Raw genomic sequence first — 24798 nt, 5'->3', positions numbered from 1 at the left:
GGTGGCATCTTCTCATTAGCCGATGGGGTGGCAACCCTAGTTAGGATTTGATCTAAATCGTTGATTTTGCCTCTTAATCTCTATCGTTGGTTGTATTTTTGGCCCCTATATAAGACCATTTGCTCTCATTTGCAAAGGGTTGAAGAAAATTGTTGCTTAAGATAATACCAAAATTGCTTCTCTTATCATTGTTGTGTCTTGCAATGGTGATTAAGAACACTTGGTGTAATTGCATGGTTTCTACTTCCAATAGTTAGAGTTCAATTCCATTGAAGTCGTTAAAGTAGATTTTATTTCAAAAAAGTTGTTAAGCGAGAGTAAGAATAAATGGATAGTTGCATGGTGATATTAATGGATGTTTGATAGGGATCTATAAACTGGGCCACTAGCATCTTAGCGGCTTGTTAGGAAGTCTTGAGTGGTAATCTAGCCTTTTTTCCCTTGAATCATTGCATCTAATGAAGGTAGAGCCGTTGGTAAGCTTTCGTCAGATTTGATCCCTCTCCATTTGCTAATCTTTCCATTCATAAGAGTAGAAGTAAAGTAGCAAGTAGTGTAGTAGTTGGAATTCATTCTTGGAAGAAAGTTAGAAAGTTAGGAGCGTTATTGAAACACGTACCCTCCATCATCACCATCAACATCATTTGGCGCTAGTATAAATTGCAAAGCTAGATCTCATCATCATCACAGCAAAAGTCCAACATCCTTGAAAGAACAATGTAAGCCCGCCTACGTGATTAACCAACAAATCACATTAATATAACTGAGTTAGTATCCATAAGTGTAAGAAACCTTGGAGTTTTCTCATGTTCTTCATGAGTATTTACTTTTCGAGGAAGGGATTGAGTGTTTGATATTCCATATCAAGTATTCAATTGCTATATGTTATGTAGTGGTACAAAACTGACATCAACAATATCCACTATACAAGAGGCCTTGAAATCATTTCATGATCTTGCTTTGCAAGCTCAGCATGAGAAGTGACATTATTAAAAAACGAGTTGGAGATTTGGTATTTCATAATAAAATACTAAGTATTCAATTGTGTACATAGTGGAACAAAACTCACATCAATAGAAATTGGTGTTAGAGGAATGACCTGAACAAAGTTCATTTGTGCACTAATCAACAAGAATGGGCTTCAAAGTTATATTTGAGATAAAAGATCCCTCTTAAAGTTAAAACTTTCAAAAGAAGTGAAAAAGGCTAAAATAAATATAAAGTGAAAAATCAGAAATTCCAGAAAGAAAGGTTTCTCAATGAAGAAACATGTTGATGTTCTTCCAATTTGGTTTGATTTGAACAAGCATTGCATCCTTATGGATTATCTCAGATGGCAACATCAAGGTAGTGTAGAATACATGGCAGCACTTAGCATGATGAGATGCATTATTTGGTATTTCTTTTGAGGGTGGAGATAGCATTAAAAAATTATTTTATCAGAAATACATAAGCCAGTGGTACTTGTCAAATCAGAATCAGAGTTCCTTGAGGCAAAAGAAAGTATCAAAAGGAAACCAAGAAATGGGCATGGAGGAAGTAGTTGGCAACATTGTTGGTGTAGTGTGTGATGGAACACTAAATTTAGAGTCCCAAACACCATGTCAAGGGGCTAATTTTCAAATCTTACCCACTACGCATATTCAAACAATATGTTTCAAAATACAAAAAGGTTATGGTTAGAGGAATATGGAAAAGGGAGTTGTTCGGTCTAGGCATGCATTACAGCACTATCCAAATTGTCTTGTGCAATTCATCAAATAATTTATATGAAGAGAATGCAAATACCAATACAGACAACCCTGATCTTTGTTGCAGAATAACCGGGTATCTTATCTTGATACAGATTACTGTCTGAGAAATATAACAGCAAGTGTGATATTGGAGAACTTTCAGATTTGAAGGGTTTTCCTACAACAAATAAAGGACTTACAAAGAAGCCTCTTATACCAACAATCTGGAAGTCAATAAAGTTGTTTTTTCCATACTGAAAATGATCTGTTCCTCTTGAATCAGAGTTTGAATTGGGATATGACTGTGTTTATGCCACAAACAATGGAGATGTTTCATTGCATATTGACAATAATATAATATGTGCAGAATGAAGTGATCAAGATTTGCCACACAATGAAAGGATGGAGTTGAATAAAAACTGACTGATTCTATTAAGTCTGCATGCCCTTTCCAGTTTCTCTTTTTCACACAGCCAACGGGAATGACGAGGAAGCTGTTTGTAATTTTCCCAAATTAGATCTTATATCATCATCTTGCATACCAAGAGAAGTAACTTCTGTTGGAACATCTAATTATGTTCAGGACATACCTCTGGAGTCACCGAAATTGTTATATTGGCTTTTGCACCCTGCTAGAGTTGGTCCAGCATCCAGCAGAAGAGCTATCAATAATTCTACCTTCCAGACTACAGATGGGATACCAAGGAAATGGTGTTTAATATTGCATCTTCTCCAGATCAGATTTTGCGAGCAGAGTTTGTTTGCAAATCAACAAATGTATTATCAGGGAAGATGTCATTCTCAGCAGAGCATTAGAGATTCCCACAAGCGTCATACATTTTCTTAAAGTGGAAGATGGCAAGCACATACACAGGCTGAAGAATTCACCCAGCAAATGAAGGTTCATGCCGAGGCAAGAAATAAATGAAGAAGTTGGATGGTCAGATAGAGCTTGTGGAAGTTCCTCACAAATTATGGTTAATCACAGTCTTGCAGACTTTCTACATATTCTAAGTATGGAAGGCTAAGGAAGAAAGACTAATTTCAAACAATGACAAGGATGCCAGTGTACCGACGTTGAAAGGTTATGAGAGCAGTCAAGAACATAACTAAGAGCAGTTATCATGAATGGTATCAACATTACCAGTAGGGTGTTTAGTGTAGCTCCATTGCACAATAAAAAGGATCGACCCCACAAGACACTGTAAATGATTATTCATCCATGACAAAAGCAATGGTTTTATTTCAAAGGAATTGCTTGAAACGAATGTGACAAAGTTCGTGGAGCCAAAAAATGAGTATACCCAGCATTCAATATTTTCAAACCGACCATGTAAAGATGATTGCGGATGTCACCCGACAAAATTTGAAGTTCTTCAAACACGGTGGAAACCTAGACTTCATTTGTTCTATTCACCTATAGGCACAAATGGGATGTGCATATATCTATAAATAAGAGATGAGATGTCTATATTCAAATCTAGAGCGCATGCTTTGAAGGGCTCAGCGATGGATTCAAACCAGTTTCCCATATTCAATAATGGTCGGATATGACTGTATGTTTGATGACCGCGTAGAAGTCAAGAGCCAAAGAATTACAAAGTGATTGCCGATAATAGAATTAGCAATGATTATTTTGCCCAAAGATATAAATTAAGAAAATGGAGAGGTGCGATTAGAATTAAAATGTGTAATTATTTTTAAAAGATATATGACCCTTCATTTGAAAAGTCACCTCTCTATATTATTTAGATATATAAGGGAGATATAGAACCAAGCAAAGGGAGATATCCGGACAATGACATTCATACACTCTAAGGAGTATTTTATATTTATATATTTTTGTAAGGAGGAATAAGGGCTCAATATGGCTTTGTAATATAAATTCCATTATTTTATTTTTTAAATAAAATAAAATGTCTTTTGTTTATTTTTAAATGGTGTGGAGATTTAAACTGCAAGCGAATCGTCCTTTGTAATTATCTTCTGTAATTCTACATACAATTTAAATATTGGATAAGTGGACATGGTCATCTAGCATTTAAATTTGAGCATCACAGATAGTGTGAAATATTTAATTGTTTCCGCATTTGTGTCCAGTTTGTCTCCCTGCCAGAGGAGTTAAAATTCAATCTGGACTAATTTAAGATTGCGTAATATTTGGTCTGTCGTATCTTGATGATTTAATTGTTAGCAGTATAAGTGCATATGAACTTTATGAATTTGTACATGAAAATTCACTGGAGTTGATTCTATTGCCCGGATGAGCAAGGGCACTGGTCTTTTTATTGTTGAAGTTAGAAAATCTATATATTCCTTCTACAAGCATCAAATTCATTATTAACAAACTTTATACAAAACATTCAATTATCAAGTATTCAGCATCCAGTTTCATTTTGATCAAGTTTGAGGACCTTGCCAACCGAAGAACTCCAAAGTTTAAATTCACTGTAGAAAAGCCTTGAACCAAACAGTCAGCGTTTGAGGTGAAGGCTTACCCGCCTGGGTGTAGCAAAGCCTGAAATGCAGGGGAATCGAGAAGTATTCCCGTTCGTTGGCCAAAACTGATTGAGAAATCTTATCAGAGAAGTGGCAGGCTCTTGGATTTCCAATTTGCAGTTTTGGGAACCAACAGTGTGCATGACTGTTCATTCAAAATCTACATGCCCATCATGCCAAGATACTATAGACTTAGTAACATTTCGAATGGGTTGGTATGAGGAAGCATCAAAGAAGGGTGACAAGGATTTCGTTTAGCTTCCAAGTTGGGCATCAAATGAAGATGACATTCATCACTCAAGTTGGAAACCAAAAGATGAAGAAAGGAATTGGCGTCAAGGAAATAGCATTCATGCATAAAGGAAATTTCATTCCAGATTCAAGTTAAGGTTTTAAAGGATGAATTGTACAAAATTTCAAGTACCCCTGAAGGAGGCTATCATGTGGACAAGTAGAACAAATAACTTCAAGATATCACAAATGAATTCAAAAATGAAGAACAATTTGACAAAGTAATACAAGATGCCATCACCACCATATTCTTTGGGGGGTGCTTGAAGATCTCAAGGAAGAAATACAAATGGGTTCATTGCCAAAGGCATCTCAAGACAGACAAGTTGTTGCATGGCATGATCCACCATCAGCTTCAACCTCCAAAGACATTGCCACTTGAGATTGTATATGATGATCAACTTGTGAAAATGTTAGTGCTTCTCCTATCAGTTTTGAGGATACTATGATAGATGAAACAATACTTGAATAATTGCAAGATTTGGCTAATAGAGAACAATTGGCATTTTCATGCTAGATGATGTTGTTTATGGTGTCTTAGGTGAAGATATGCGAGACTTGTTGAGAGATGAACAAGTTACTCTGTGGAAGATGACAACAAAGGACAATTTGGGTTGGTGTTACAGTTCGATATTGCATTTGGACAGCTTGAAGAAATATTTAAAGTTGAAATCATCAAGCAGTCCTTGTTTTTTAAGGATGCGCTAAAGGATATTCACAAGGATGTGTGTTTCATGCTACACAAAGACAAGCCTCCAAAAGCGATATTCCATAGGCATGATTTCAAGACTGATCTTGTCTTGATCAGACATGGATTTCATGTTGATGCTAGCGGAAGAATTCATCCCCAAATTCAACCTCTTGAAGCTATGGATGATCTACGAGGACATCAACAACCTCCATTCGAGAAACACTAGGTTGTATCTTTCCCTATTTTTAATGTTGAAAGTTTTGAAAGTTATTATTTTGATTATGGTGATTTAGGATAGACAACTTTCATTTGGATTAATCATGGCCCCATATAAACCTCCTCAACTATTGGTTTTACATGAAATATTTCCTAAGTTCGAGAGTGAGGTGACAAATTTTTTCAGAGTACAAGGATAAGTTTGCAAGATTGAGAACTATCACACAAGCCTTGTTGCTCTTAAACATTCTTAGAATCCATAATAGATCATGTGTATAGATTGGTATTTCGAGTATCATACCTTTAGAAGTCTTGTAAAGCAGGTTTGTCTTGAACTGTTTGGTACAACAGGCTTGGAGTAGGTTTCCTATCAATCGACTTAGTTGTCTTAGGAGCCTGGGAATTAATTCGCCTTGAGTCAGTTGACTTGAAATTTGTTTAGGAATTTTGTAGTTGACTCCAATTACTTTTATTGTTGGGCAATTTAAATAAGATAATTTTAATAACTTGGGAATTAATTTGCCTTGAGTCGGGGAAGGACTTAGTGATGAAATTGAGGAAATTCCCCAAGAGTGTGCATCGTCCACCCTCTCCTTGGGATTCCAATACCAATAACCACCATCCAAGTGAAGAAATCTATCAATTACAATCAGCCCCATGATTCAAAAGAAGTTTAAACAACAAAGTTTTGAGGGAAAATGACTAGGTCTTGGACTAAGGGGAAATTTCCCGACTTGGGGCATTTTTTGCTGGCCACTTGAGGAAATTCCCCAACTCCAGGGACTTTTTGTTGGCTTCTTTTAGGGAAATTCCCCAACTTTGGACATTTTCCGTGCTCCAAATGCAAGCAAGATCCCAAAAACAGATAACTTCACTTCCACCGTGAATTAGGAGAATTTGAAACATATTTTGAGGGCAAAATGGATGACATAGTGAGCCAAATCAAAACTGAAAGTGAATTAATTTTGGTCTTAGTCGCTTTAGGTTATAAGAGGCATTGTAAGTATACAAAGGAAAAATCCCCAAACATGGGAAATTTCCACCCAGAGGGAAATCCCCAAACATAGGTGTTAGCTTACTTATTGGTGCAAGGCACCAAAGCAAATGGATAGTGGTCCTAGTGTTAGGTTTGGTATGCAAATAGGAAATGTTGTAAGAAGACCAAAATGTAAGGTAAATTGGGCTTTAGGTGCCATTATAAACCAAGAGTGCCAATTTTACCATTGGGTCAAAAATGAGCATTTTTTGTGTTTTTGAAACGCAAATTGGATTTTTATGTTCCTTAGATGGTTTTAATGGTCCTTAAGGTCATTTGGCCAAGTTCTAGGTGTCTAGGAGGTTAGTTGTCAAAATTGTCAAAAATTGCAAAATGTTGTCAAGCAAAATTGCAAAAATGCTGACAACTTCGCAATTTGGTTGCAAAAATTGTTGCACGTTGGAATAACCATTTGAAATATGGTTACAACCATTGGAACAAAGATATATGAGCATGTAATGACCATACATGCCCAAGGAGGTGGTAGATGTATGGATTGGAGAATATTTGCAGCAATAAATACCTGATTTTCTGCCAATTTGACTGTGTTTTGGTGTTGTACGGACGTGTACGGATGGAACGTGTGATTAATTTACATGGTTGGATAGATATGTGAAGTAGCTTTCAGTTGCATTTGGTTTGAAGGTTTTATCATTTCATTTGTGTAAGTTATTGCATTTTTGGTGAGGGCTGCATGTTTAAACCTGAATTTTGAGTTTTTGGCAAACATGTGCCTCTAACTTGCAATCCCACAGTTGGAATTTGATGCCACTTGGAGGGATGCAAGTTAGGGGAGTGCTCTTTCATATGGCAGAGTTTCAGGCCCAAAGGAGAAGGTTTGCTATTTTTGCTAGCAGGCCCTAGGCTGAACATCCCCATGTGTTCAGCCTGAAAGTGAATGAGAAGTGGCATAAAAACTTCCAAACTGATTATATGAAACCAAGTAAAGGGTGAAATGGTGTTTTAGGAAGGAGAGGAAGAGATCCATGGGGTTGAGTTGAATCTATGCACCCATTTTCAAGCACTTTCTTGGGGAACCCAGCCTAAATAGGCCTATTAGGTCTGCAGACTAAGGTGGAGTTTGGACATGCTGGAATAGAGTCAGCACTTGATCTTTTGGAGTCCGAGAGAACTTGCAAAAGGGTATTTGAAAAGGTAATTTTCTTGATACCTCATTTGGAAAGTTTGGAAGTTAGCCATAGAAAACTGAAAAAAGACCTACTAGGATTTCTAGGCCTAATTTTGAGAAATTGGTCTTTCGGGGGTGATAGGACCCTAAAAGTGCATGAATCTCTGTTGTACAAGCCTAGTCATGTTGATCCTAGCATAAGTTTGGAGTTTGGAACCCTGGTTTCACATTTTGCCTTATTTGAACTAGTTGAGGGTTAGTGTCCCTAAAGCCTAAAATTGACCCAAGTTTGCTAAGAGCAGGTTCAAGTTTGAAGGTTTAGAAAATGTACGTTCAAAATGTTCAATTTTAAGAGTGGCAACCTATAACTACAGATTTTCTAAAAACAGAAAGTTTAGTCTCAATATGGGGGGCATAACTTTCATTTCCACTGTTGGATCTTTCCAAAATTTGGATATGTTTTTATAACCAAGTTTTCTAAATCCTCAGTGGAGTGATTAGCGAAATATGGCCGAATTAAAAAGTTATAATTGACTGAATACATGTCTATCAAAAAGACTAGCAGTCTTTACTATAAAAATAATGTAACATTGGGATGTACAGAACATGACACCTGTACAATCATTATCAGATACATTGCTTTGAAGATTATTATTATGGAGAGATAATTATTCAAGAGAAGCAAAGGTTTAAAAGTAAAGGCATTGTATAATGTGCAGGAAAGAAACATTATAATAATGTTGATTTAACATTATTATAATTCATTTATAAAGCTAAATGAGGAACAAGGAATAATTTTAGAATTTAAAGAATCAATTATTAGAGCTGATGGGTGACCGAAAAGGCAAGGAAGATAAATATATCACAGAAAGACAAGAAAGAAGTTCTTCTTTCCAGCAGTCCTGAGGCTACAGAGAGGGGGAAGAATACATTTTTTTGAGCTGTGATTGTAACAAAGACAGGTAAATAGTACATTTTGATTTCTGCATAACTTGTTTTGACGGCAGAGATAATATGATCTTATGATTATCTTATTATGTATATGGAATAAAGATAAATATATCTTCAGATCTTGTGGTGTGAGATCTATTTTTCTGATTAAAAAATTATCTTGTGGTCATTCCAATCATATTCCTTTCATTGTCCTTTTTCTTGTCAAGTATATGAAATATCGCACGATCTTGTGGTTTTGTATGTATTCATATATATGCAAGCAAACTGTTAAAGTTTCTCTTAGTCTCTTTGTAATAGGAAGAGATAATAGGTAATCTACAGGCTGTCTGATTATTCTTTTCTCAATTATTTAAATCTGTAATTACATTCATTCCATGTTGATGGGTGAATGTCGATGCCTTTGTGTCCTTTGGTTAAAGACATAATCAATATTTAATTCATTGTAAATCTTAAGAGAGAGTTGTACCTCTCAATTCAAAGGAGGGTTATCAATCTAATGGTAACTTGTCCAACAGTTAGTGGCATTTGTTCTTCTATTCAGGCATTTTGAGTCTTTCTTTGTATCTCTTTTTGAAGGACAAATCTGTTTATTAACAATGGGAAGTTTCCACTCAGGAAGAAAGAGTAATAGAAGTTTGAATAGTGGAATCTAAAGGAAATTCCATTTCATCAAAACTTAGATCTATTTAATTTTGTTTATTTCCTATCATATTGTGAGTTTAATGCATCTTGTCTCTCTTGTTTTGCAAGGTAGAGAAGTTGGAAGACAAGGTGATGTTGGAGACCTCAAGATTACGAGTGGATATTTCAAGCTCAGTCTCACTAACTTGTCCAACAGTTAGTGGCATTTGTTCTTCTATTCGGGCATTTTGAGTCATTCTTTGTATCTCTTTTTGAAGGACAAATCTGTTCACTAACAATGGGAAGTTTCTACTCAGGAAGAAAGAGTAAGAGAAGTTTGAACAGTGGAATCTAAAGGAAATTCCATTTCATCAAAACTTAGATCTATTTAATTTTGTTTATTTCCTATCATATTGTGAGTTTAATGCATCTTTTCTCTCTTGTTTTGCAAGGTAGAGAAGTTCGAAGACAAGGTGATGTTGGAGACCTCAAGATTACAAGTGGATATTTCAAGCTCAGTCTCAAGCAAAAGAAAAGATTAAGTAAGCGAATACTACAAGACGTCTCAAACTCAAAAGTTCCCAATGAAAAGGAAGTTCAAATCAGATTATCAAACGAAATTCAGATCAAGTTGCCAAGGACAAAATTCAAAGATGTAGAACAAGTCTAAAAGTTCACCAAGTTGTAAGTGATTCAAGTTATAGCAATGAGAAAAAATTTCAAGGAGAAAATTCGAGAAGGTGAAACAATTTGGAAACATGTCATCCCATTGGAGAGCTTGATAATGTTGAGTATCCAGAAATATTTTCTCTTTATCAAAGAATCATCAAGTCTACAAAATAAAGATTGAGTATCAAGAACTATGGGTACCCACTTGGCTTCCTCCAATCAGGTTATCCAACCACATGTGTTTTAATCATATTATGCAAAGTGTACAATTTTCTCTTTTACTATCAAAAACTTTGTAATTTCTTATTGACCCACATGGTGGTTTCCTCATGTAATTGTTTGATACTGTGGAAACCCTAATTAGGGTTTGTAGGGATAAATCTTGGCCCTTGATCTTTAATTGGTCTTGAAACTTCATTGTAATTGAACAACTTAAAAGGTGAAGGCCTTCTCAATTGTAGTTAGTTAGTGGAGTTACAAAGTTAGATTCAAGAGATTAGGAGACTAGAGAGAAGTTAGCTAGTTAGTAGTATAGTATGAGACTTGATCAAATTGTTCCTATAATGCTATCGAAGTAATTGGCAATTCATTATTGGTCTTAATGGTGGATTCCTTAAGATTGCTTTGAAGTGTTGCATGGTTTCTTCAAATTACTCATTTAGTCCATTTCATTTGTTACTTTTTAATTGTAAGTAAAGGTGTAAGGTTAGTTGGGGCCTAAATTGCAAACGCTTAACTTCTGTTAGAGATGTTCATTTAGATTGCGCCTGCATAGGGTATTTGGATGAATTTGTGAGTGTGAAGATCATTCTTGCACCCATTGAAGATAGCACCCTCTTATGCCTAGTTGATTTGACAAAGCAAGAATTGGTTAGAGGCTCACCCAATCATAAATATTGTCTTGTATTCTTAAGTTAAATTAGATTTTCTTTCCTTGCAGTTTAGTTTGTTGGAAGCAACTAGAAGAAGTTGAAAGAGTTGTATCCATTGAATGAATGATGCGAATCCCTTCGTATAACCAGTATATCACATTATTATAACTGAGTGAAAGTCCACAATAAGAAGGAACCTTGAGGTTGTCTAATTTGATCACACAATTCATCTACACTATTTAGCACATGAGCATTCTTATTCAAGAGAGAGATGAGGATTTGTTGTTTCATCTCAAAATACTAAGTATTCAATTCTAGATATTGTGTAGTTACATATCCCTGGCGGACAGAGAAAGATAGGAACAAGTTTCTAGGCCTCAATTTCGAGATGGTAGGGGGATGGTGGTGGCGAACGAGGGGAGGGGGGTATATACTATATACTATACATTTGGTACTTAAATGCTAGTTATGAAAAGATGTATTACAATATAAGACATAAAGATGTAAAACAATAAATTAGTAAATTAGAATTACTAAATACTTGAATATTGCAGCAAATGTCGAACATGGAACAATGAGTATTGGACACTAAAATTTTAAATGGTTGAGTTAGCAAATGGAAGAGTTCTAATATATAGAAGATATCGAAAGTATGAGTATCTAATGACAAAGATGATTGCATTGAGTAGCATGATGTAAAAACAAGTACAAACTACAAAATCAAAATGCCAAGATGTAGTGAAGTAATCATCCCTCGGGAGGTCGACAAATTCATCATTGGAACTACCAAATCAAAAATGTCCTTTTTTTGAAATTGCACTTTTTATTTCTATTGAGACGGGGACGCCTAGGCATTCCCAAAGACGTTGAGGGACATTGTTGTGCCCCCCTGATCACTACTCGGATGTCAAGACGTCCCTGCATTTTTGGAAGACAATGGCATGATGGGAGGTGTCGTTGGGGATGTCGAAACATCATCTCCACATCCCCTATGTGTTCCCATTTCGGGAACCTTGGGGATTTTGGGATGCGTCCCAGAGTAACTTGTATATTGCAGTGGAACAAAACTCACATCAACAATACTCTAGCTCAAGTATGCTTAACCATAAAGTTTCCTCCAAAGTTCAGCACACTTTGCTTTCTATATTCATAATTTTGAGCAGCAATGCTATGTGAAATGATTTTTTATGTTTTTTAGCTATATTTAATTACATGTAGTCACTAATGCTCATGCCAAGGTTCAACACATGGTGGCGTTATGGTTTTGCCACTTCAAAAGTACAATTTTCTTCACCTTCTTTCACTTTAAATGCTAGTCACATTTTACTTATTCACCACTTCAATATCATGATTTTATCATGGCAAAGCCACTTGAAAGTTGTGACTTCTCTCTTTTTTAAAGTTAAAGTAAATTACTTATGCAATTGCCTCACACGATTTTCTTCTACGTTTTCCACTTCAACATGGCTCTAACCTTCATTAATCGTTACCCTTGTACATTAACACAATTTTCTCAAGGGAAATACTTTAAAAGTGTGATTTCACAACATGTTTGTTTCAACTTGAAGCTGCACTATTTCATTAACTGTTTGTCACTTTGGGTGCAGTTTTGGACAAGTCCATCCACAAAAAAGGTGCAAAATTCACTAACTATTCAGATGCATTTCCTCTTTGCTTCAGTTTCAGATGACTTTTCCCTCATACACACCTTTTTCCTTGGGTGTCACCCAACCTGCACTTATAATTTATCTCACTTTATTGGCTCCATGCCATTTTGAGAAAGAGGCTGAATCTCACCCTGGTTTAGAGATTTGGAAAAAGGTGTTCCTCTAAGGCTTGCCGCAAATTTTCCTTGTGTTGATGTGTCTTTTGTACGGAGTACAAAATGAAACAATAACCATTTGCTAACCTTGTTCTCCTATTCAAATCCTCATCAGTATAACATCTTTAATTTCATGTTGGGGCTCTCAACCTGCAAAAACTTATCTTCGTTGCTTATTATTTCACAAGCATGAGCAATCTGCAAGCATTGTTAGTAGAAAAAATTGGCTGACACCCAACAACTTAGCAATTTGGCAAAAAAGATAAATTGATTGACAATGATAATGACAAAAATAGCATAATAAAAGCTACAAACTAGGGTGTTAGCATAGCTTTGTAGGTGTACTAACAAAACCATTCTTCCTCCTTTTTCCATCCTCCATGAACCTAAGGAGCTTGTAGAAGAGACTAGGACCACCATTCTACTACCACCATTGAGGCCCAATCCTCTACACCCTTACACACAAACAAATGCTTCCTCTCAATGTCTTCTATCATCGCATTCTTGCTACCATGCAAACAAGTGCAGCCAAAGAAACAAGAGCATGGTTGACTTATCCATAGGTCTCTAGTATTGATTTCCATTACTTCAAATCACTAGTTAATATAGACCTCTAAAGTTGACCTTCATTGATTGCATGATATGGTGCAGCTGTTAAACACACCTGATGAACATTGATTCCTTACAGACCAGATAAATATTTCTTACATTTACCAAGCTAACCTGACTTAGTTGAAACCTAAGGTATCTTATTGAGATCCCTTAGAGTGTGTTTCGTAGATTTAAGTCCTTCTTTGGATCTCTCTCTAGGACTCTACTACGGCTTGCAAAGGCATCATACCAAGAAGTCACATAGTGTGCAGATTACCTCAAAATATTTATTACATATAGGCATTGTAGTGTCGTAAATTGTATCCCTCAACAATTTCAAAATCGTTTTGGGCTCAGTTTAGTGGTTGTCCCTCGTGCCCCTGATTCATGTTTGATTGTGCTCAATCTGTTTCCAAATTTGGAAGCCCAACACTACTAAGCTCATTGGCCTTAGTTTTGGCTCAAAAAAGGACTATGGTGCCTTGAGCCATAGACCTCCTGGACTATGGGACCTAAAAGTTCAGAACCATAAACTAGCCATTTCAAGCCTAAATTTGAAATCCTTAAGGTTGGAAAAATAGGGAGTGGGAAAGTGCTCCCCATTGTCAACCTTCTTCCAAGATTGGACTCAAGGATTCTTGTCCTTGATCCCAAATGTAGAATTCAAGAGGGTTTTTCTCATCTCAAACACTAACCAACTAGGAGTTTTTGTCCTTAAATGCCTAAGATTGAATAAACCATTTTATATTAAAACACTTCATATTTCAATGTTTAAGAAAACGTCTTTTTCCAGTTATTAAAATTACCTTATTTAAATTGCCCTAAAATAAAAGAGGCAGGAGTAAACTTATCAAAAAAAAAGTATTCTGAAAAAGGAGACATGACAAATATGTTAATGAGATGAGTCCTAAGCTTGATATATTTTGGCTTGTGCTTTCTATTGAGATTATACAAGTTCTTTAGTAAATGAGAAATGAGGAAGTTTTCAAAAGAAAACACCTTACAGAGTCTTCCGTTATATTGAACAAGTTACAATTGTTGAAAGTTTAGCATCAGTCAAAGTAATACTGAGTATCTAAATCTATTATGCTCTGATATATATATATATATATATTACACAAGACATGATTCAGATCAGGCCTGTATTACTAATGTTGCCGATTCACATCAGGTTACTATCATTGTTGATATCGTAACATTGTTATCTCCAATCAGGGATCGAGCTCCATTTATATTTCCATCGATCTATACATTAAGTATTGTTATCGAACATGTTTATTGGACGTGATTAAACGCCGGTTGGTTATGTTAAACTAATGGTTGGTTGCGACCACGTAGCCCCTACGTGGTCACAACCCTTCACTTTGTATAAATATTTGCTCTCATCGACAAGCAAGGCAATATCAAATACATAACATACTTGCAGTCCCAGAATCAACAGAGCAACATTGTAGATTATTAAATACATTCTTGTCAACATTCAGCATTCTAGACACAGCACTTTAGGAGCATTCTGAAGGTACTCACCTGTTGCATACAAGCAATACAAAGTAACTAAAGTCTGATATAAATCTGATATTCTTTCTATCAGAGGTCCTATAAAATAACATGGTATCAGAGCCATTATGATAAGAAATTTTATTCAGAACTTATATATATCAGATTTTACCATTTTTTAATTTCTTTTTCTTTCAAAATCAAAATGGTCAACCACGTGAGGTTAGAGGATAGATTGGAGGGGGCATCAAATTTCTCTTCATGGAAAGTTCATGTCATGATAATCCTAAGAGAAATGGAATTAGAAGAGTATGTAGAATCAAATAAAACTATTCCAGAAAATGATCTACACAAAACAACGTGGAAAAGGCACAACAATAAAGCCATGAAAATAATTATAGACTCCGTGAAGGATCATATTCTCCCGTCTATTTCTAGCCTTTCTACAACATTTGAAATGTTCTCCACCATCAAGAAGACCTTTGAAATAAATAATACTAGCAGGTTCCTGACATTAAAACAAGATTTATTATACATAAAAATGAACAGTGGAGAAACTATCACTTCCTATTTTCTAAGAATCTTTGAACTAAAAGATCAACTTGCTATAATTGGAAGTCAAGTTGATGATAAAGAACTTACCATGATTGCCCAAAGGGGACTTCCTCTATCTTGGGAAACTTTTATTCGAGGACTAAGCTCTCGACCTGAGCTTCCTAAATTTGAATTACTCAAGAATGAATGCACTCAAGAGGAAACAAGATTAGTCTCAAGGGGGATAAGCTTAAACCAAGAGGGAGACATTCATGCACTTCAAGTAAGCTCCAACACGAAAGGAAAATTCAATCGAAATAGGAGAGAATCCAACAAACCTTATAAGAAAAGAGATTGGTCAGAAGTGAGATGTTTTAAATGCGAAAAAATTGGTCATTCTCATAATGTTTGTCTTGAACGGAAAAGAATTCAAGCTGCACTAGCAAAAATAAAAGAAGAAAAGGAGGAAGTAGAAGAAAATCATGCCTTTCATCTAGCACTCTCCAATAAATTAAACTCAAACAAAAACACTTGGATCATAGACGGTGGAGCATCTCGACATATAACAAGCTTTAGAGACAAATTCGAAAACTTCTCTCAATGCAACTCAGAAGAGGTAACCATCGGGGAAAACTCCACTCATCCAATTAAAGGTATTGGGTCTTGTTCTATTCATCTAAATCCTGGCATTACTCTTCAACTTAACAATGTTGTATATGTACCTAGAATTAAAAGAAATCTAGTCTCTATACCTGGCCTTTCTGATCAAGGATACAGAATCACTTTTCAAGAAGAAAGAGTTTTGTCTTGGCCTAAAAATGCTAACATCAAGAAAGCCATCACTATTGGTGTTAGAGATGGGAGCATATATAAACTTTGTAATCAACAAAATTTTGCACTAAGCCATGAAATCCAAGAGTCTATAGAAATCTGGCATAGGAGATTACGCACCTACATTTCCCAGCATTGTCATCTATAGGAAAAATTGTCAAAGGGTTACCTAATCTAAAATCAGATCACTTAGGTGTCTTCAAAGGTTGTGCCCTAGGTAAAAATGTCAAGAAAACCTTTCCCAAAAGTGTTCATAAATCAAAAGCAATATTGGAACTCATTCATTCTGACCTATGTGGTCATATGCTTGTACCCTTTCTAAATGGGTGCCTCTATTATGTAATCTTTATTGATGATTATTCTAGAACTTAGATCTATTTCCTAAAACAAAAGGAATCTAGTGAAGTACTCTCAATATTCAAAGAATTTGAAGCCCTAGTAGAAAATCAATCAGGAAAGAAAATTAAAACTTTAAGATCAAATAATGGAGGAGAGTAAATCTCTGAAATTTTCAAAGATTTTTGCATTACTATTGGGATTAAGAGGGAGTTTTTTGCACTTATAATCCTCAACAGAATGGAGTTGTAGAACGTAAGAATAGATCAATTGTCGAATCAGCCAAAGCTATGATGCATGATCAAAAGCTTCATACTTCGTTCTGGGCTGAAGCATCTAACGCCGTTGTTTACATTCAAAATCGATGTCCGCACTCAATCTTGGAAAATTCCACTCTAGAAGAAGTATTTACAAGCATCAAACCAAATCTAAGTCACCTAAGGATATTTGGGTGTCCAGTCTATGTGCACATTCCTAAAGAAAAGAGAATAAAGCTAGAACCATTTAGGAAGAAAGGAATTCTCATTGGGTACAGTGAAAATTCCAAAGGTTATAGAGTCTATATTCCAAATCAGAAAACAATTGAAATTAGCAAGGATGTTAAATTTGAAGAAGACATTGCCTTCAACCTTTCTAAAAATAATGATGAGATATTTACAAAACCTATCACCGAAACAAATAAAGATCATCAAGTAGAGAATGAGAGGGAGAATGATACTTTATCTCCTATACCTACTTCGGATGATGTTGAAAATAATAACAATAAAAAGAGACCACTTAGGGCCAGAAAATTCATTGAAGAAAACCATGTCGAACCTGATGAAGTATTAAAAGAAAGCAAGAAAACAAGAACTCAGTCTTGTTATGTTGCATTAGTAACAAAACTTATCAAATCTGGACCCTCTAACACTAAAGAAGCCTTATCAAGTCAACCTTGGAAAGAAGCTATAATTGAATAATACAATTCAATATTAAAAAATGATGTATGGGATGTTGTACTCGACCTAAAAACAAATGAGTAGTTTCTTCTAGATGGTTGTACAAAATCATGCATGCACCTGACAGCAGCATTGAGAAATACAAGGCAATGTTTGTAGCACGAGGTTTTTCATAGAAGGAAGGTATCGATTATGAGGAAACTTTTGCTCCAGTTGCTAGGTATACATCAGCCAAAACCATCTTGGCCATTGCAAAATCTAAAGGATGGAAAGTCCATCAAATGGATGTTAAGAAGCTTTTCTAAATGGTGAAATTGAAGAAGTGTACATTGAGCAATCAAAAGAATTTATTACTCGGAACAAGAATACTCATGTATGTAAGTTAAAGAAAGCACTATATGGGCTCAAACAAGCTCCCAGAAGGTGGTATGAAAGAATAGACAGTTATCTTACAAAGCTAGGGTATTCTAAGAATGAAGTTGACCCTAATCTATATTTCAAAATAGATGGAAATGACATGATTATTCTCGTGTTATATGTTGATGACTTATTAATTACAGGTGAATAACATCTAATAAGCAAATGCATACAAGAATTGACAGCTGAATTTGACATGAAAGACTTAGGTCTTCTTCACTACTTCCTAGGACTGGAAGTTTGGCAAAAGGGAAACTACATCTTTCTAAACCAAGGAAAATATACTATGGATATTCTAAGAAAGTTTAGAATGATGGACTGCACACCAACTTCTACTCCTATGGAACTTAATCTACATAAACTGAAGGATGACATGGATAAATCTGAACCTGCTGATCCTACTCTCTACAGAGAGATCATTGGTTCATTGATGTATTTAGTGAATACTCATCTTGACATATACTACTAACACCTTGAGTCAGTCGTGGTTACTCCGAAGAAGATTCACCTAATGGAAGCTAAACATATCCTAAGATATATAAGAGGAACTATTGGTATAATTATCAGATATGATCAAGTTGATAAAAATCTTCATGGTTTTTCATATTCAGATAGGGCAGGCAGTTCTACTAAGCATAAGAGTACTTCAGGATGTTGCTTCAGTCTTGGATCCGGGATGATTTCCTGGTTCAACAAGAAACAGTCCTCAGTTGCATTAAGCTCTACTGAAGCAGAATACATAGCCTCTTCCTTAGGAGCCAGAGAAGTTGTATGGCTTCGAAAGATTTTATTTGATTTGTTTAGAGAAACTTTGAAGCCTACTATCATTATTGTGATAACCAGAGTTGTATTAAACTTTCAGCTAATCCAATGTTTCACAATCGGTCCAAGCATATTGAAATTCCCTATCACTACATCAAAGATATGGTGGATGGAGATATCATCAAACTTGAGTACATTAGTACTAATGAACAGACAGCTAACATTTTTACCAAGCCTCTTGATAAAGTGAAGTTGGTATACTTCAGAGGAAAACTTGGTATGATTAAATTGTAATTTTGAACATTGAATTTAATTTCAATTCATATGTGTTTATGCTTCTATGATTGTTGCTTCAAATATGTAATGAAAGGTGATGATCTTTCATGGACATATATATTCAGAAGGTAATTATTGTAAGTTGACGATCTTACATATGATAGGCCTGTTATTATGACTATTGGTCCAGATGTTCCGGAAGTCATGAATAACAAATGCATTATGATTACTCTAGATATTGTTTCGGACAATTAGAGATCATAATTTATGTTATGATAGTGTTCATAGCATTGTGATTTGTGTTATTTGATGAGTCTCTATTTCTTAGAGTGGTAGCGTCAAATAATGTATTATGTGTAGATATTCTAATATGTGGATTCTTTATTACTTCTCCCTTGCTAAAGAGGGATTGTTGAAAGTTTAGCATCAGTAAAAGTAATACTGAGTATCTGAATCTATTATGCTCTTATATATATATATATATATATAAAAGTTACACAAGACATGATTCAGATCGGGCCTGTATTACTGATGTTGCTGATTCACATCGGGTTACTATCATTGTTGATATCATAACATTGTTATCTCCGATCAGGGATCGGGCTCCATTTATATTGCCATCGATATACACATTAAGTATTGTTATCAAACATGTTTATTGGACGTGATTAATCGCCAGTTGTTTATGGTAAACTAACGGTTGGTTGTGACCCCGTAGGGTATGACCCTACAGGGACATAACCCTTCACTTTGTAGAGCCATGTAGAGCCATGCCCCTACAAGGACATGGCCACGTAGAGCCATGCCCCTACAAGGACATAACCCTTCACTTTGTATAAGTATTTGCTCTCATCGATGGACAAGGCAATATCAAATACATAACACACTTGCAATCCCAGAATTAACAGAATAACATTGCAAATTATTAAATACATTCTTGTCAGCATTCAGCATTCCAGACACAACAATTTAGGAACATTCTGAAGGTACTCACCTGCTGCATACAAGCATTACAAAGTAAGTAAAGCCTGATATAAATCTGATATTCTTTCTATCAGAAGTCCTATAAAATAACAACAGTGACCTTGGAGGTTCCCAAAATAAGATTTATGGAGACAGTGGATGAAAGCTCAAGCTGTTGTCTCAACATATATCAAATCTGCCCAGCTCTGGACTGATGACAGAAAATATATTGATGATTTTTTTAATCAGAGATTATGTGCAATTCCAAAAGCAGTATTATAATATTCATCATTACAATTTAACTGTGAAAGAATCATGCTGATCTTTAAGTGGAAAACTAGAATTCGGTAATAGTGAAAGCAGTACTCTCTCAGATCTTTACCCCCAATGGTACCTTTGTACATGATGCTCATAATGAGAGTAACTGCAGAAGACGCAACAGGGAATGATTTGCTGGAGGCAGCTTTTTACTGTGTTCTCAGAAAACTCTATTTTGCTCCCAATATTATAAATGTATATATTGTTACAATACTGTATGCTGTTCTCAATTGCATACCAAATTTCTTTAGTAATGATGTGCTACACTTGCATATTGACCTTTTTGGAATGGTTTTGTTGAGCCTTATTGTCTTCGATTATGTGATTTTCGTTGCATGAGTCTTAGTGTCAGGCTGTTGTTGATGTGGTCAGCATAACCCATCCATATTTAATCTTGATTTTTTAGTAATAGAACAGTTTATTTTATCTTTTAAAGTTTTTTCTTACCCTTCTAATGAAATTAAAACTACCATACAGAAAAACCATGAACATTGTAATTACAAATAATGATTTGAAAGAAATAATCAGAGAACTCATTCACTGTGGCTATCTATTGCCATCATAGCCTAGATGTAAGGGGACAAAGGAATAAGACTTTAACTAGAGCTTTTATTAATTGTAAATGCCATATCAACATAGCTGCAGAAGAAGATTGAACCCAAATTACAATCCTTAAAATTTTAATATGATTGTTTTGAGATGATAGATTAGTTCTCAGAGAACACATTACCTCTTTGTGTCCCAGGGCCTTCCATAATCTGCCTGGAGTTTCCTTAGCCTCTGTAGTTGGGCTTCTGTCTTCAGTTAGAATTGATTTTGAACTAGATGTCTTTAAAAGGGCATTCCCAACACTCTCATCAACCATTGGTGATTTTAATATCATCTTTTTGTCTGCAGCAGAAGAATCCATTGCATTTATATTGGATAAAAAGCTTAAACATGAACTTAGTCTGTCAAACCTGTACTTTGGTGATGATGTCTCAAATATCAAAGGACGCTTTGTTTCAAATGCCTGCCTTCTATCTACCAGTAGACTAGTGAGCTCCATTTCATTGCCATTACTTAAATCATGCATTCTGCTTTCATCAAGGAATCCTGCGCCCAGTCCACTGTTTTAAGCAAAGATTATCTTTGGTTATGTTAACTCCTGGCTGCCAGTGCCAAAAGGGGAAGCTGACATTATTGAGATTCAAACCTGGGCTATCAGAAATGTCTTGCTAACCCTATTTTAGTCAACTCTTCCATGTTATTTTTGTCCAATATACGGATATGCCCATCCTAAAATTTAAATACTCCAACTTCAAGAGACTTATCTGTCCATTATCTAAATCGCTGGTTTCAAATCCCTAAAAAGTGTATAGCAGTGCCTTAAAAGTCTTCTGCTATCGCTCTCTAACCTTATTGACAGAAAGGAACCCGAACTGCAATTCCGTCCGGTATGTGTTCCCTTGGGACTCATAGGTCATGAAATTGGTAATGTCACTTTTATTTTTCGGAATAAGTATTTTAATATCGAGGGAGCTATATTGCAACTGCTCCCAAGACAAAAAAAAAAACTGGTTCAAAAGTAATGCCTCAGATGGTTGTATCAGCTCGACTTTCCAAAGGCTCAACAGCATCGAGTCTTGGCTTCAGTGCACCATATAAAAGTCCTTTTTCCTGCAATCATTTTCAAACTACTCTTTTTTAATCTTTAACCATGTAAATGACCTGGGTTAATAAACAAAAATGTGTCCTGTTCTCAAATTTTACATTTCAATTTGTAATTATTACATGGATGGTTAACCATGTGCCACTATCTCCATTCTTTTGTGAAATTCAGAATTCACTGAAATTAGAAACTGCATAAAAACTAATGTTGGTGCAAGATAAATACTCAAAGGATTTCAGTGTTTCACAGATTTTAGTGGTCCTGACCACATTGCATTCTTGGTCAGTAATTATATTTTCTCATATTCTAAATTTCCAAAACCTGATAATTATCAAGTGCAACAGCATTTCAGGATAAAAATCAATAGAAGGCATTCATCTTTATAAAACAAATGAATAAAAACTGTCAGTGAATTATTAGCAGCATGCTTTTCCATTATAAAATAGAATAAACTTGTTCTTGAATTTGATTTCCATGCTTCAACAGTACTTCTTCCAATATTTATTATTTGAGTTCCATCCGCTTGTTAATAGAAATTAACGAGAGAAGATCTTTACCATTTATAAAAATCAAGCTGATTTTTCAGATGAAAATTTTCTATTGTTATGGCTATATATCTGCAGCGTAATTTAATTACTCCTGCGGATGCTGAACATGAGACACATGGAATACATGTGAAATTCCAACAAAATTGGATGAAGTAAACTCATAGTGCTACAGAAAAGGACATTGTTTCATCATATTGGCATAATTAACACTGGAATGCAATTTACATCATTGAAAAAAATTGGATTAAGATAATATTATTGCAAATGGAAACCAAATCATTTCCTAAAGATAAGTAAAAGGGAATAAACAAAAAATATTCAAATACAGAACTAATTCTTTTCGTTTGAATCAATAAACCATAAAAAATATAGAGCAGACAATGAATTCTGACCTATATTGTTTCATTTGTTGACTACTATAATTAGTTAAAAAAATTGTCCATCAAAAGTTCTTTATTTTAAGAGTAGAGGATAACACTTTTAAAAACGAGGAAATACCGTGCCCCTAATCATTTTTTTGTCATCATATGTAATGTGGGATTATGGTGTGGCCAATGCATGGTACACATAAACTTTGATTTAAAGATGAACGAATCTAGAATTGTTTACCTCTAAGTAGTTCGCTCCCTGTTAGAACCCTGCAGATGAACCAGCTTAATGTTAGCTATAAATAGAGTTAAGGTTATTCTTTGCAGGGCACCAGTCATAGAATTATGTTTTTGATCATTGATTTTTCTATTTTCTGGAGGCTGCCCTCTTAAGTGGTATTGCATGCTGTTAGTTTCTTAGGATTATTGCAAATGTACTAAGCACTGCCATTGTATTTGGTATGTGTTTTCCAAATGGCAGTGACCCTCTTATTTAAATTGAGAATAAGTCACGAAGAGACATGTCCCATGAATGTGACATGTCTATTCGATAATTAGATAATTAATATAATAAACATTTAATTATTGTTAGAAGCTACCACATCAACACTCCCTCTTAGCAAGGTAGGATAAACACACATATTGTTGGAATGTGTAATTTCCCCTCAAATGAAATGTAAAATAATACTAGAGGATTCTAGAAACTCTAACTGGATTATTGAATAAGGTTAGGTAAAATTAATATTTAATTCTATAAAGTTCTAGAAGTCATTGTGTAGATAGGTCTAGAAAATTCTATTTGTTCTATGTTCGTTATTTTAGATGTTTCCGGAAACAATCAAAGAACTCTATAAAAGAAGCACAATGTAGTATTTTTTGTATCAATAATCAAGAAATGAAATGATTCTATAATTTCTATAAGTGCTTGTAGTGTGTATCTGTGTTTAATTATTATTGTGAATCCAATCCATCCACCCCTATCAAATGGTATCAGAGCCAGGTTGGATAGAAGGTTGAACAGAATTTCAAATTGTGATAAAAGAGCAAGTGGTGTGTTGGTGCTGCTAAATGGTGGAAGATTGTTTGTGTTATGTGAAAGATAGTTGCTTTGAAGAAGACCACACATGAAGTGTTGAGCAGGAAAGAGGGCAAGTCGGCAAGAAAACACATTCTTGAGAACAACAGAATCAGTGGAAAAACCTGTTAACGGAAGAAAGGACAGAGGAAAGAATAAAAGGTATGGTGTGAATTCTTATAATTATTTAATGACATTTGAGAAATTCTAACAGCAGAAGAATATTGTGAGGAGTCTAGCTGTCTAAAGGTTTGAATATTTAATTCTGGAAGTAAAAAGGTATTTAGAATTTTCTAAAAGAAAGAGTAAAGTGTGTTAAATTGTTGATTCCAATGGGAAAAGCTGGTAGAGTTCAGAAAGAGAAGACAAATAAGTTAGAAGAAGAATTAGTGATGGTGAAGAAAGAAAATGCAAGATTATTGTGTGAAAAATATATTTTTCAAAAGGAATTGGCAAAAGTAAGAAATGAAATGGCAGAAGAAAAATCTAAATTGTTAAATGAAATTAGTGTCTGCAAAGACGAAATTGAAGAGCTGGAAAATAGGTTAAAATTTGTAGAAGAAGTATATAATTGGCAAGTTAAGGAAACATGCAATCTTAGAGAGAAAAATAAAGAATTAGAAGAAAAGTTAAATTTGTTAGATGACACTGAGAAAAAGAAAAAAGTTTTGGAAGAAAATGTGAAGAAATTGGAAGAGGAAAATAGTATGTTAAAGAAAGAATTGTCTACTCTGAAACAAGAAAAAGAATCATAGTAACATGGGGACGCGTCCCCCCCCTTTTTGCCCGACGTTTCAGAGACTTCAACGCACCGGAGACTTGGGGACACTGTCTCTCCGTCCCGAGTGGCCCCACCAAATTCCGCCACCTCCACCGAGGATGGGGGACATCCTGATATTCACTATTTGCAGATTCGACTATTTATGTTTAATGTTTGATGTTCCAATTCAATGCAATGTTCAATTATTCACTCTTTTACATCATTATATCCTATATTGCAATACATATTTTCATAACTAGCATTCTTAAGTACCATATGCATAGATATATTCACCCCTCTTGTCCCCCACCGCCGTCCCCCCACCATCCCCCCACCGTCCCCAAATTAAGGCCCCTCTGTCCCCCCGTCCCGGAAACTTGTCCCCCTGTTTCGCCGTCCC

General features: G+C 35.2%; 1 protein-coding gene across 11 annotated transcripts in view; it reads right to left on the bottom strand.

Moving 5' to 3' along the window:
- The window catches only part of LOC149577593 (uncharacterized), a 111782-nt gene that overhangs the window by 79899 nt on the left and 7085 nt on the right, over nucleotides 1-24798 (bottom strand). For 8 of the 11 annotated variants that reach the window (XM_089824536.1, XM_089824543.1, XM_089824488.1 and 5 more), the window contains one exon: nucleotides 20727-21655. The exons of 1 other annotated variant lie outside the window; for it this stretch is intronic. In XM_089824536.1, the coding sequence (XP_089680662.1) occupies nucleotides 20727-21071 (345 nt within the window). In that variant the 5' untranslated portion in view covers nucleotides 21072-21655. Of the gene's footprint in view, nucleotides 1-20726; nucleotides 21673-24798 lie in introns of all 11 variants that reach the window. 2 more of the 11 variants (XM_089824559.1, XM_089824496.1) reach the window with 2 other exon arrangements.

The sequence above is a fragment of the Cupressus sempervirens genome, chromosome 1, assembly GCF_028749045.1.
Source record: "Cupressus sempervirens isolate cs-2001-9-10 chromosome 1, ASM2874904v1, whole genome shotgun sequence".
Taxonomy (NCBI): Eukaryota; Viridiplantae; Streptophyta; class Pinopsida; order Cupressales; family Cupressaceae; genus Cupressus; species Cupressus sempervirens.
The sequence above is the reverse complement of the archived record's forward strand: the minus strand, read 5'-3'. Positions and strand labels throughout refer to the sequence as shown.